Source organism: Gossypium raimondii, chromosome 1 (assembly GCF_025698545.1).
Source record: "Gossypium raimondii isolate GPD5lz chromosome 1, ASM2569854v1, whole genome shotgun sequence".
NCBI lineage: Eukaryota > Viridiplantae > Streptophyta > Magnoliopsida > Malvales > Malvaceae > Gossypium > Gossypium raimondii.
The window spans coordinates 38,866,428-38,879,648 of NC_068565.1; the positions used below are offsets into that span (position 1 = coordinate 38,866,428).

The 13,221-nt window shown below is 32.9% G+C and overlaps 1 protein-coding gene across 2 annotated transcripts; it reads right to left on the bottom strand.

Annotated features, from left to right (window-relative positions):
* Window positions 1-1,191: 1,191 nt before the first annotated feature.
* Window positions 1,192-10,505, bottom strand: LOC105785783 (phosphatidylinositol 3-kinase, root isoform). Of its 2 annotated transcripts, XR_008197936.1 has the most exons (18): window positions 10,209-10,505; window positions 9,842-9,938; window positions 9,616-9,712; window positions 8,743-8,901; window positions 8,443-8,652; window positions 7,273-7,451; window positions 6,851-6,998; window positions 6,190-6,285; window positions 5,074-5,209; window positions 4,404-4,525; window positions 3,988-4,182; window positions 3,719-3,889; window positions 3,494-3,631; window positions 2,923-3,077; window positions 2,628-2,771; window positions 2,323-2,470; window positions 1,845-2,230; window positions 1,192-1,639 (listed from the first exon to the last, which is right to left on the bottom strand). XR_008197936.1 is itself a non-coding variant. In XM_012611940.2 (17 exons), the coding sequence occupies exons 1-17, from the start codon at window positions 10,318-10,320 to the stop codon at window positions 2,093-2,095; spliced, it is 2,445 nt and encodes an 814-aa protein (XP_012467394.1). In that variant the 5' UTR covers window positions 10,321-10,505; the 3' UTR covers window positions 1,641-2,092. The 2 variants fall into 2 exon arrangements, 1 of the variants encoding a protein (XP_012467394.1); XM_012611940.2 differs by lacking the exon at window positions 1,192-1,639 and having other exon boundaries at window positions 1,641-2,230.
* Window positions 10,506-13,221: the final 2,716 nt, after the last annotated feature.

Consider the following 13,221-nt stretch of genomic DNA (forward strand, 5'->3'; position numbering starts at 1 on the left):
AATGTTAAAAAATTATATAATAATTTATGTAATGTAATTATACAAAACATTATGAAAATTATAATAGTTTGTATATGGATAATTATTCTATATATTGCAAATGAAGCTACCATTTATCTTTTTTTTAAATTATAAGTACATGTGATGATATATAATATTAAATTCACTTGTATAGTTTTTTATTAGTTTTATTTTCGTTCTATGCATGATTGTTTGTGTATATTAAATTTATAATATTTTTATAACATTAGTTTTATTTGAAATTTTTAATGAATTTTTCAAAAAATCATTAATAAATTGGAAAAGGTAATGTAATTACAAAATGTTTTAAAAATATTTAACTATTTTAGAATCAACTATATTGATGTTATTTAATTTTAAAATAATACAAAAATTATCATGGTTTTGTTATTAATGTTAATACGTTATAATTTAAATTATATTATCAATAATTTCTTACAGGTAAAATTGTTGATATTTGATTTTTGTAATTTTACATTTATTTTTACTAACTTAAATCAATGAATGTTAATAACTCTTATTTTTATTTGAAAAGTATAAATTTAATTTGATAAATGCTATTAATATGTGTCTTTTAAAAAAATTATATTTGAAACTTAACAATTTAATATTTATTAATTTTAATATGATAATAATAAAAGTTAACTCAATTAAGTAAAATCTTAAAATAAAAGGATATTATATTTAGCATATAAAATTATAAAGAAAGAAAATTAAACAAAAGGCATAAAATAAATTAAAAATTAAAAATAATGACTAAAAGAGCAATTTACCCAATTTGTAAATAAGTGTAAAAAACTTAGTTTGTTTGTTTTTTAATCATCCGTACTTCAAAGGTATATATTTTCTTGAATATTTGTATCAACGTTTTTGAACGAAAATTATATATTGTTTTAAACATTTTCATTTCCTTATGATGTCATCAAAGTTGTAAAAGTTTCATACAATTTTTCATATAGAAGATTTTTGCATGTTGATTTTAAGAATACTGTGAAAAGTTGCGTAAATTTATAATTTTATTATTTTTTCAGTCGTTTGCTTTGATTTTTATAATTTTTCGAAAGAAACAATGTTTAGATTTTATTTCCATGAAAAATGTGTTGAATGATTTTACTACTTCCATTCAGGTGTTTTATTTATTTATTAAACGCATAATATGAAATATTCAAATCACTAAAATTAAGATTTTATTTCCATTTCTCAGCTTTACACTTTCTAAAGATTCAAATTCACAACAAAGTCATAACCTGAGTTTAAATAAATATAAGACGCTCTGGGTGTGGGAAAAAGTATGTGTCCACATCTTTACCAAAATTAGGACCCCCTGTGCACAAATCCAAGGCATGAAAATCATACATCGCAAACAAGGATACGATGAGGTCACCATCCAATTTGACAATCTCAAGATTGTTGTAGCTATTAGTAACAGCAAACTTGAAGGATCAAGCTCTACCCTAATCAAGAGGATTCAACAAATACTAGCTAATGAAGAAAAGTGGACTTTGAGATATGTTCCTAGAGAGAATAATAGGATTGCAGATGCTTCAGCAAAACTGGCTCTCTTGAATGATGAAGAATTGCACATGTTTGATGATCCCCTATGGAGATTGAAATGGTCCTAAAAGAAGAAAACACTATTGGCAATTTACTTATGAACACTTCTATATAATCCTTTGTTTATTCTACCAAAAAAAAAAAAAATCATACATCGCATTGGTTGAAACTATCCAGTTCATGGACACAGTTCTAAGTTATATCAGAGCATACAACCCAAGCATAAAGGAGTATGTTTGCAATCATTCACAATACCAGATCGGGTTTACCTCCTCAGTGACCGTCGCAGAGAGCACACCAGCTGGCATAAACCTGTCAGATTTTATCATTGGTTGATAGCCCAGTCAGTTTCATCCACTGTGAGATCTTTTTTGCCTCAAACCTCAACGAACTAACTGGGCACAACCTCAAAATATTGAAGGGTTAGTCCAAGTGGGGGTGAGAGCAGAGGAGGCAAGCTAAATATACCCCTACGTATTTAAAACAGGTATTCAACATCCTGAACTTGATTTTGAGATCAGCGCCAGTATTGAGCCCACCGATGAATAGTCTCAACCATTTGAGGAAACAAGGCACTAACACTCTCATTGATAAGATCCTGGAAGAAATGTATGCAGGCCTCATCATCCAAGTCCAACCGGAACTTCTCTTGGAGCTATACCAAAAGAGAACAGTTCAAAATGGGTTTAAAAAAAAAAAAGTGCAGGTCCCAGAATGATCATTGGATTCAGAACAGAAAGAACCCACCTTGAGGATGCCTTTTTCAGGATCAGATGCTATGTCAGGAATGTTGGAACCGGCCATGAGATGGAAAAGATTTAATATAAGGTTACTGGATTTACGGAGAATGTTGTATGCTTCACAACAATAGGATTTGAACCTTGTATAATATTGGCTGCAAAATGAAAAGCCATTTATGCACCCCTTAATGTCTTGGCAAAGAAATTAAATTTCCTTGGTCATGAACAAATATGGGCATGCATAATCTAATACTTAACCAGAAAGAGATGGAAAGAAAGGGGGAGGGGGAGGAGAAGGAGGAAGAAAATTACCTCTCTGCTCCACCCATAGCTTCAACCATTTCTTTGCAAAGTTTCATTGGTGGTGGAAATGGCTTAGGATCTCGGCCAAGAATAAAACCAAAATCAACATGGAAAAGGCGTCCATCATCCCTAAGCAGAAGGTTGTCAAGATGTCTGCAACCCATAAAAATTTGTCTTCAGAAATTGCAAACTATATGGGGAAAATCTATGGCTAATATTAGATGCCAATCTGGAACAATTTGCCAAAAAGAAAAAAGCAATGTGCATAGGAACTATATGAATATATAGATGAATAAAAGATCACCTGTCTCCAATTCCAAGAATATATGTGATAACAGAGTAGCCAGCACAACTTTTTATGAAGGTTTCAAGACAAGTGGCTGTAATCCCAAACGGTCCGTGTTCATCAGGATGAAATTTCTGTAGATAGCTTATAATGCTACGATGATCTGAAAGAATCTGCACAAGGAAAGAAATACATTCAAAAAGTCCTTAGCAAGATCAGAACCATTATGAACACTATGATAAACTCAAGAGAGAGTATTATAATTCACAAAGTCTGTGTGTCAGGGTCCTAAAAGGGAGCTTGAAACTCCACAATGACTGTACTAGAGTTAGAATTGCGTATTTAAGCATTCGCACCATTTGAATCTGTGAGCTTTGCAGACAGAACTATAGGGCCCAATTGGTTGAAGCAAACAATACCTTGCATTTTGTCTCAACCATGACACTAGGCCTACGGAAAATCTATAGAGCATGCATGTATAGAAAACAAAAACAAAGCTTTGCAGCTAAACTTGTAGAAAACAAAAGGATTTAATGATTCTGTGTCTGCACTTCCCTCATTGGAGAAGCATCTTTTCTAGAGTATATACCTGTGCCAAAGAACGGGATGGTATGAATTCGAGCATGCCCTCATCTTGTCCAGTTGCCAGCACCTTATATGGAGTTAAGTGAAGATCAAGATTTTCTAACTTTAGTAATCTATCCATAAGTGACACCATTTGGACAACCTACAGGAACCACATGAGTTACATTAACCACATGAAGGATTTTCTCCACCTTTTCTGAGCTTTCTACTAGAATTTTTTATCAATTACCAATTGATCTTGCCGAATATCATCACCCTTTTTAAATATGACCTTACTTTGTCCACCATTGGCTGTTCGGAAAGTTAGTCGCAAAGGATGTAATGCACTTTTGAATATTGACGACTCCGAAGGTACAATTCCAGTGATAAGGACACTAGGAGCCAAGGGTGAACGAATTGGCTGAAAACAAGATTGAAATATAAGTAAGGTAACTTTGTAAAACTAAGCAGACACCCTTAGAAGGTTATTTAGTATGGAAACTCATGTCGAAGAAATACCTCATCAAAATAAGTAAGTTCACTAAGAAGACCAGAAAGGAGCTGTCTAAGCTTTTCAATCTTCTTTTGAGTATTGCCACGCACATTTCTCACGTCTCTCATTATAGAACACAACTGGGCTGTCAGTTCTGTCTGACGAACCAAGCTCTGCCACATCTTAAATCCATCCTCTTCTCCATTTACACCAGCTGTCAGCTGTAACAACATGAGTGATTAGAAATCGCTGAAAGAGAACTCAAGCTCATCAGTGTTGCATGTTATAAGGTAGAACTAATGATGGTAACAATGTTATTGTAACTTGCATTTTTCAATATGCAAATTAGAAACCAACTATTTATCATGATTGTATAAACTATTTCTATTCCTAAACAGAATATTAAATGGCAATAGCAATAATAGAAAATTGGAGCTCATACCTTAATCATATTTTCTTCTAGGAACTCGTAGGTAGAATAAAACCGTTTTGCATAGGCAGGATCATGAAGTTCCACAGCAACAAACCACCGTAGAAAACTAGCCAATTCAATATTACGTAAAGCTGTAAAAGTTCAAGAATACTTTCAGATGCTATTATTAACTGATTAAGAGTATTATTGAAGGTGAATTTTTTGATAACAAGTTAAAATCCAATTTAATTACTTTCAACAGATAATTTTAATCTAATTAAGTAAATGGTAAATGGATCTTTTACTCTCAAGAGTGGAGAAATATTATAGAATAATTTTTATGAATCACTCTAACAAAAAATATTCAGCAAGAGGGGGGAAATTCAAAATGTTTATCTCCAATCTTTTATCCCAAATTCCTTATCAATAAGAGAAGGAAAAAACAAAGGAAGATTTTTCCTTTGGAAAGAAAGTATAGAGTTACAGAATGAAAGGAGAGCAAAAGAAGGTTTGAGAGAATGAGAGCATTTGGCCGAAGAGTATGAGAGAAAAGAAAGTTCTGCCGAAAACATTTATTGAGAGAAAGAAGACGTAGTATATATTCTGTTTAAAGGAGAAGAAAAAGTAGCAATTAAAAATAAGTGTCAATAGCTGTATTTGAACACAAACATGACATTCACACAAGCATAAAGGAACATACAACGTTGCACAAGGAACTGAGAAAGGCGAGATTTATCAGTTCGTTCAAATCGAAGTGCCTGAACTAGTTGAAGCAAGTAACATTGAAGTTCTTCATCATCAGCCCTTTCAAGAACACTAACAGCATATGCACGAACCTGTTAAGAGGATCAACAGTCAGTCATTATAGCAGGACTGAGATGTTATAGATTATCAAATTCAATCTACACTGTAGAAAAAATGCTATTAGGATGATAGAATAAGATATTATAGAGTATCCAATTCAACCTACACTTTTGGACAAAATGATACAAGGATACTTCAGCTAGACTCTTTCCAGATCAGCCAAGTATGAATTAAAAGATTTTGGTACAAGTAGATACATTGTGCAGATATCATTTTGCCCCCTAACTTTAAATCTATAAAATGACATACTTTAATAATTAAGAAAGCTTGCAGGAAATCACATTGAAACAATAAGAGGGGACAAAATTAGTAAGAGAGCAGCAGCTTTATAATGTATAAAGACCAAGCATATAGGAGAAAGGATACATCACGGAAAAAAGGTCAAACTCACTTCAAATATTTAAAAGGAAACTAAGGCTATGTTTGATAAACTGAAAAATTAAGTGTTGAAAAAATAAGTACTGAAAATTTAATTGTTGAATTTAAGTTATAAAATATGTTTGAAATTTTATTTAAAATTAAATATTAAATATAATTAGATTGTTTGATAAAGGATAATATAATCTTAAATGAAGTAAAATAAAATAACCATTGAATTTATTCTCTATTAAGTGATAAGTAGGTCCCGTCTACTTATCATTTTCTACACTTGTAGAAAAAATTCTATCCGTAGTTTTATTGTAAGTTATTAAACGTGTTTAAAAAATTAAATTGCTGAAAATATTAATTTTCAGTTGATTAAATTTTTTCAACACTTTATCAAACAGGGCCTAAGTTGGCGAGAAACCAACTCAAGTGTGATACATATCAAGAGTAATTTAAGACATTTAATTATAATAACAGGTTAAAAAAGCAACCTAAGATCTAAGGGAATCTTACACGGTTTCTGATTATTACAGAGGTTCCAAAAGGTATGCCTACAAAGTATCAGGCAAACCTTACTTAGACCTACCTCTTCACTCTCAAAAAGTGGAGATAGAAGCTCCAATGCATCACAGACATCAATCATTTCCCACTTGCCCATAAGCTCAATTGCCTGCTTTGCTTCCTGCAGACATAGGGACCACTCTCTTCATACATAAACATTTTAGTTTAATTAGAACAGTTTCTATCTTCTTCTTTTTTCCGAAACGATATCAAAAGAAAAAACAGTAGGTGGAGAAAAGCAGCAAAGGCACAAAAGGTTACCAGTTCAGACCAGCAAATCTGAGCTAATGTGCATTAATGCCTACCAATTACAGAAACAGACCCTTTTATGAATATCATATCACACAGAACGAGTTTCTTTCTTCTTCAGTCCTTAGCTAACATCTTTCTATAATTTCACAGAACTAGATGGTTTAAAAGTGATAAAACAGATCAAAAACAGAATTCTTATAATATGAACATATTCAAGGTAGACTCTATGGCACACCATTTATGCTCTAGTATTGGATAAAATAACATGATAGAATCAGAAGATGCAGCCATGATGAATTAGAAGAAATTGATGGGGAACAAAAGAGAGAAGTTTAAGGCAGAAGAGATGCAAGAATAATCAAGGAGCAGTATTCATGCAAGAGACCAGATGCTGGAATTCACAAGAAAAGCAAGAACAAAAAAGAAATGCAAACCTGAACATCACTCCATTCAACACATCGAAGAAATTTTGTGAGGGCCCTCTTCTCAGACATCAATGAGAAGCGAAATTTCCAAAGAAGCTGCCTCTCATCTCCACTCAAGGCCCTTGTAGGAGGATATTTCAAAATTCTTTGTATTGACCTTACAATTAAAGACAAATACACAATATCAAAGAAAGACTCAGAAAAGTACATATTGTAGGAATAACAGAACCATCCATGAGAATCTCCAAGGAGTGTCAATCCACAACCAAATTTCAGCAAACACTTGGTACAGAACTATAAACTTCCATGCAGAGTCAGATGATTTGATGTAGCAATCTACCTCAACCAGAGTATGCATGTTAGAAAGAAAAAACCACGCTGACTGACAAATGCAGAGGGTAGGAGAAGCTTTAAGTTGTTTTCAAACTTACTTTCGTTCATTAGAGCTAGGCTTGAGGTCCCTGTCAATAATACCACGAGTTAAACTCCTTGCAAGCTTCAATTGCTTGTGCTCAGAAGGGTTTATCTTTCCCACTTCAGGGTCCCACACAGTGACCAGTTCATTTGATGAAGCTATTGGAGATGGTAATAAGAAATTGGCCCCTGATTCCTGCACAACAAAACAAAGGTGGGACTATTCTGAATGCAAACCATAAATTCACCCAAAAAAAAGGGGTTAATGCAGTTTCTTGTATATTATGTTTGAATAGATGAATTACAGATAGTGGGTTTGGATTTAGTTTGCAATATGAATAAATTGTCCAAATAAAACGCACATAATATGCACTAATTGGTTAAGGTTCAATATGCCTACACATTTGAAAGGGTATCAGAAGATGAATCTAAGGTATTCCAAACTCACTACTAAATAGAGAACCAACAAATTAATGAATTTGAAAATAATCAAGAAAATCGTATTTACATCTGCCACTTATACTAAATTTGATATCATAACTATTCCTTTTAAGTTCTAGTTAAACAAACCCTTAAAGTATTCATTGAAATATATTATAGAAATGGCCAGGGATACCATGATATGTTGAGACTTACCTGAATAAGTAAGGAAAAATTGTTACATGTCAAATTTTAGCTTGAACTAATACTAAATCATTTAATGGTTAATTGTAATAACAAGATTAAACAATATATGATTAGTATGAGAAAGAAAAAAGAAAATTAAGAAAAAAGAAGAGCCATGTGGTTCAAGCTAAGTGAACCCATCATGTTTACCAACATGTGATTTTTCCATTAAATTTCAAATCAAGTCTGTTAAAGTAAAATGACATACTATTAGAGAGAGAAGGAATAGAAATTTAAACAAAAATAAAATTCCATAAAGAAAAAAGACCAAAAAAAGGGAAAAGCTTCAAAATTAATGTTAAAAAACCTGTCACTTCTTAAACCATAAGGGGCATATTGATTTATTCCGCCCTGAACTACAGAATGGGTTTTAGCAATTTAAACCCCCCCCCCAAAAAAAATAAAAAATAAAATAAAACAATAATAAATAAATGAAATAAATCATATTGCAGCAAATGTTAAGATTAAACAAAAAGCCACTAGCAAGCAAATTATATGATGATCATGGATCAGGATCGTACCTGAAAAACAACTCGATGTTCAAAACTACAGAAGTCAACAACTAAGTATAAATGGGAACTTCCATTTTTCAAGCTTTCCCTATCCTTGATTTTTTCCATAGCCTTGAATGTGAGTCGATCTAGCCAATCAACAGGTTGAATCTGTCCCCTTTCATACTTATTTGCAAGCTTTTCTAGACGCTCCAATTCTCCACGCTCTTGCCTGGGGACCTATAGTGGGATATATTACCATATACATTAAAAATTGTAGCTATATAACCAAATGCCAAACCAGAAACATTATGCACCAGCAACCAGAACCTTTCCAGGAGTACTTGTTGGAAACGATCCATCTGCTTGTTTCCCTAACCAGAGTCTAAGCTTCTGTTTCCCTGTTTTGAGTTGCATTTTGTTGTTGAATAGAAGAATCGTAGCGCCACCAATTAGCCCATCATCTTTTCCGCATGACAGATCCCAGACCTTAACATTCCAGGAGAATGGCAATAAGTAAAAGGCCAAACCAGGTAATGTAGTTATATTCTTATTAAAAGATAGAGGGAAAGGAAAGGCGCTATAAAGCATAATAACATTGTCTTAAGAAATTCACATAATAGAGGCTAAAATCTCCATGCAAGCAATAATATAATTTACAAGTTTAAATCTTGACCACTGCTAAAACAGTTAAAGTTAGGCAATCTCTATCTACCATCTGTATGAAAATTACCAAAGAAAATCTAAATGTAGTGTAGTAAATGTCCATGTAACATCTAAGGGGCATTGCAGTTCAATCTCCAGAGCAAATAATTCATTTGTAGAAGCTAGCTTTTTTATGGCTGTCTTTAGACCAAGATATATTGGTGATCAATAATTTAAAGCCTTTGATAAAATACGTGACTAGATACAGTTTTTGAAGTCTCATAAAGAAAAAGAAAACCATAACATCAATGACATTCTTGCTAAGAGAGATACCATCAAAGATATTTTAAACTAAAAGAGACACAACTAAGGTTTGCCAAACATGCCTAGAAAGAACCAAATAAGGAGGAAGTTGATACAGTACATGCCATGAAGATAACATTCTTTGACTCGTTTCATTCACACTCATTTACAAACTCATTACCAACCCACAAAAACAGAATTCAACTTGAACACAACTATGCAATGAGAATGCAAGAACAATTTTTTTCTACTCACTGTCAAAGCAAGTTGTGAGTGTGCAGTCAAGTCTCGATATTTAGTACTCAATGTTATTAGTTCATTCCAACAATACAACGGTCCTGCAGACTCCAACCTGGTATCAGAACAATTTATCAATTCCCTATCACTGGCAAATTATTTGAGAGGGGAAACACATTGAAAACTTCGCACACGAGTAAATAAATCTTTTAATTAGTTGATTAAAGGAAAGGTTCATAAAAACCTTGTTTTTGTTGGAAGACCAAACGGAGCACCGTCAATGTACAATGCACACTCCACATAGAGTTCACCTTTCCTCTCCTCTGTAGTGGAATCGGTCCCTGAAAAGCAATCGAAACCGAGGATAAACAATCATACCGATCTTTAAAAAACTAGTTCCAGTTCTTTCAGATTTTCAAATTGAAGGTGAAAGAAAACTAGAATTTCACTACGCTGCAGCGTAAAACTTCCAAACTTCTTATACTAACTGTAGTAGTGAAATTATCATCAAAACTGCTAGTATAATTGGGTGGCAAAGATGGCTTACGAAGTGACAAGTTAAGAAAAAAGAAGATTGAAATCCGCAATAGTAACTGAATTTGGACTCAAACCTGAATTAGGAGAATTTGGGGAAGGCAAAGTCCCCTCCAATCTGTCGACGCGAAAGGTAACGGGAAGGTTGATATCGCAAGACAAGAAGAATCGAAATTCGTTGCCACTCATTATATCTTTTTTAGGGTTTCGATTAGCTCTGAATTTTCAGAATTAAATAGTAGGAAACTAATAACAAACAATGGAATTTTCTAAAAGAAAAAAAGGTTTTTTCTATCTCTCTTTCTTTTTCTGCCTGTAAGTCTAAGTTGCCAGCCAAAACGTGATAAAGAAGATAGAAGAGTTCGCGTAGAAGACGATCCAACAGAAACTGAAATTGGATTTTTTTATAAATAAAATAACAATTACGGTAAATTACACCCAAGTCACTAAACTATTAGTAGGTTTACGTTTTAGTCAATTAATTTTAAAACGTTACAAAATGGTCGTTAAATTATTTGAAAGTTTTTATTTAAGTCACTATTATTCTAATTTGAGTAGAGCTTCATAGGAAGGTACTTAAACTAGATGGTCTTCATAGGAAGGTACTTAAACTAGATGGTCTTAAGTGTCTAACAATCAACTCAACACCAAAAAAAAAATATGAACTTTTTTATGAGTTATCGTGCGATAATATCAATGAGTAAAATGCATGACTAATTGTCTTTTTAAAGGAAGTATTCTTACTGAACCAACATAGAAACCACCGACACAGGTGTAAGTCTTGTTTGGGGACCTTTTTCCACTTAATATTTTAAAAAAATATGCAAGGTCTTTTTTTTTATTTCTTTCATGAATGATTGAAAATGCAAACAAGTACAACCAACATTCTTCTCCTAACTATAGGACATGCTTTTATCATATATGCATGAATATACTTTTCAATTTATCAACATCTAATTATTTATAATATTTAACATATCATAATCATAAATAGATAATAAATCGACTCTGACCAACTAAAAGTTTTCATAGTTTCATCTTAGGGGAAAGATAAGATAATTAAAAAGTAAAATAATTTTCTCAAAACATTCTTTGGGTCTTTTGGGTGAAAGCCAAACATACATATTTTTTCCCAAAAAGAACTTGTCAGCCAAAACCAAATCTTGAATATAGAACCAAAGTCACCGTCGCCACTGTCAGCCACAATCATCGTCAATCACCACAAACGATTTCCCTAGGAAGCCCGTGTTCCAGTTGTTGTTTCCCTTATCTCGACTATCATGCCTTCACCACTGCCGACACTAGCACATTGGTCTAATGCTTCTCCCGATCACAACATTTCACCTGCATGCGTCATGCACACCTCGCCTGGTCGGCTAGGTGGTATCGGTTGTTGATCTTATGTAGCCTTCACACGCAAGGGGAGAATCCCCTAGGTGATATGAGCCTTTCAACTGGCTTTGAGTGTAAAGCCTCTAGCATGTTCGATGGTAATCAACAATTATCAATTGGTAGGGGTCCGAGGCCCTAATCAGTTGTTTGTTATATCGGGGCTTGGTTGGGCATGATGCTTGGCAACTGCCATGCGCTTGTCGTGGTGAAAAGATTCGGCCCCTTACTCATTACAACATCTGCTATGGCACGATGCCTCGACTGTTGCTCAATCACACATGTAACTAAGGCACGATGCCTTGGCAGCTACTCAATCATGCGTATAACTAGGACGTGATGCCCTGACATCTCTTGTCATGCAACACCCCACACTGACCCGATCGTCAGATCGGAGACATGAAATGTCACATTCGTTTCCAAAGCAACTACGCTTTTATTTCAATGTTTTATGAACAAATCAATGCAAGCCATTAGTGTAACAGCCCAGTTTTAGCTAAATTGAAACAATGGTTTCGAAACCATAAATATAAGGTCGTAAAATTTATTTTATTATTATTTTAATATTTACAACATGATATTAGAGTTGTGTGAAATTTTCGTAAAGAAATTTTATTGTTTAATTATTTAATTCGATAAAAAGGACTAAATCGCGTAAAGCATAAAAGTTGAGTTCTAATAGCTAAAGTTATTAAATAGCTATAGGGATTTAAAGTGGAAGTCCTTATATGGTAATTAGACCATTAATGTTGATAGTGGAATGTGATGGCTTGGCATTTGTGTAAATTTTAAATGTTTTAAAGGTTATAAAAGTAAATTAATTAGTAATGATAAATTAAGTAACATAAAGTAAAGGTATCATTTTTTCTTCTTCATTTTCAACCGGATTTTAGGGCAAGAAAAGCCATTTGAGAGCTTTTACATTCGGAAACTATTTCCTAGCTTGTGTGGTATGTATTTTTGTCCCATTTTTTTTTTATAATTTCTACGTTTTTGAGATTGTTGCTTCGTAATCTAGCTAGCCCGTACCTCCGATTTCGAAACTGTTAAAGATTTTGATAGTTGTAATTATTGAATACATGTGTTAATTGATGTTTGATGATGAATTATGAAATTTTGATGATAGTTTTACATGTTTGGTAAAGTAATTTTGAGTAAAAATGTCAATTTTGGACTAAATTGAGAAAAATGATAAATCGTGTGGTAAAATTGTGAATAAATTAAAAATGTGGGCTGTTATGGAAATTATAAAAATTTGGCTAGCTTGGGTTTGTGTTTAATTTCATGAAATTGTGATTTTTTGTGATAAGGATTAAATTGCAAAAATGTGAAAGTATAGGGGAAAAAGTGTAAAATTTCCCTAATGAGTAAATTATGTTAAATTGATTGAATTAGTGATTAAATAAGTAAATTTTGTTATTATATAGATTGAGAAAAAACAAGATTTGGACCTAGAAACAAGGGAAAATCAAAGTATCGAATTAGTCGACCTAAATTCGTCGGTTCAACAAATGAGGTAAGTTCGTATATTTAATAAGCATTAAATTATACATGTTTAAATTCTTAATTGAGATCACTATGGTGAATGCTTAAATATTGAATTTAATTGTGATTACAATACTTTGGAAATGTTCGACGGAGATTCGACAAAGTAAAAGTCCCGGTTGAACTTTAGGAATAGATGGGATACAAATGTCATGA